Genomic DNA, 1,231 nt, shown 5'->3' on the forward strand with positions numbered 1-1,231 from the left:
ATGATCACATTACAAGATATTGAGCTCATGTTTCGCATGGTCGTAGATGGTGACCCCTTGATTCAAGCTGATGCCCGAAATATACACCTTGTGAGGTGGCAACAGTTGATCCGCAAGCTTACTGGTTGGGCACTTGTTGAGAATTGTTTTGACGGTGTCAGTAGGCTGAAAGTAAATAAATTAGTTGAATATATGAACAGCTTAGATGCCATTACAGATCAGACCATAGAAATTGATGTGCAAAAGAAGGTCAGGTTGTACTTGCTATGGCTGTGTGGCGGCATGATATTTTCGGATAAGTCCGGTGACTTGCTTAATTTAGACTATTTTCTTGACATGCGTGACCTTAACGCAATGGGTACACAAGCTTGGGGAGCAGCTGCATTGTCATACTTGTATACTTCTCTATGCCGTACTTCAATGCGCAAAGCCAGCGATGTTTGTGGATTCGTTTCCTTATTGTAGGTACGTGACTTTTAAAATTACAATAGGTTTAAATTCAAGTCATTTATTCTAGTATAATTATTAGAATCATCCACGAAAATAGATGTAGCATTACATATTATTTTGATATGTTTTAAAAAAAAATAATATAGGTCTGGGCTTGGGAGTGACTTATACTGATGCAACCACCACACACGGCTCTTCAGTCACACATGGCTCTTGCACGGAAGTGGACTCATCGTAGAGTCGGTGAAAATGAGACACGTGATGTGCTAGCCATATGTAGGGATGTATTGGACAACCTAACAAATGGTAAGGTATTTTATCATAATTATGTTTGTTATTGGTGTTTTGATATAATAGTTTGTGTCTTTTATTATCATGTAATTTTATGTTCTTTCTATCATAGTTTGTGTGGCAGCCTTATTCAGAGGCCATCATTAATGGACTCCTCGAGTGGTGTCGGCGTGGCCGAGAAGTTAGGATGGCGTAGGTACCCCTCATTTGTGGGATCTGCCGTGAGTGGCACATAGTAGGTCGCGTTCTCAGACAATTTAGTAGGAAGCAACATATTCCGGGACCTTGTGTTGAGTTTGATCCTTTTCATTTCAAACGTGACAAGTGGTAGGTTATAAAAGAGCAATATGAACAATATTTTAGGTATACTGCTGGTTTATGGGCAGATCGTCGAAGAAACTTAATTCACGTCGAGCCTATGATTGACAAGCCAGGGGCACTATCAGAGTACTTTAGTTGATGTCGGCGTCACTCGTGCACTTTCATAGGA

General features: G+C 40.3%; 1 protein-coding gene across 1 annotated transcript; it reads left to right on the forward strand.

Annotated features, from left to right (window-relative positions):
- LOC132601743 (protein MAIN-LIKE 1-like) lies at positions 1–465 on the forward strand. Its single transcript, XM_060314809.1, has one exon. The coding sequence runs from the start codon at positions 1–3 to the stop codon at positions 463–465; it is 465 nt and encodes a 154-aa protein (XP_060170792.1).
- Positions 466–1,231: the final 766 nt, after the last annotated feature.

This window comes from Lycium barbarum, chromosome 7, assembly GCF_019175385.1.
Source record: "Lycium barbarum isolate Lr01 chromosome 7, ASM1917538v2, whole genome shotgun sequence".
NCBI classification, from domain to species: Eukaryota; Viridiplantae; Streptophyta; class Magnoliopsida; order Solanales; family Solanaceae; genus Lycium; species Lycium barbarum.

What these genes read in the sequence shown, in the direction of transcription:
- LOC132601743 (XM_060314809.1), top strand. Translation starts at nt 1, where the DNA reads ATGATCACATTACAAGATATTGAGCTCATGTTTCGCATGGTCGTAGAT.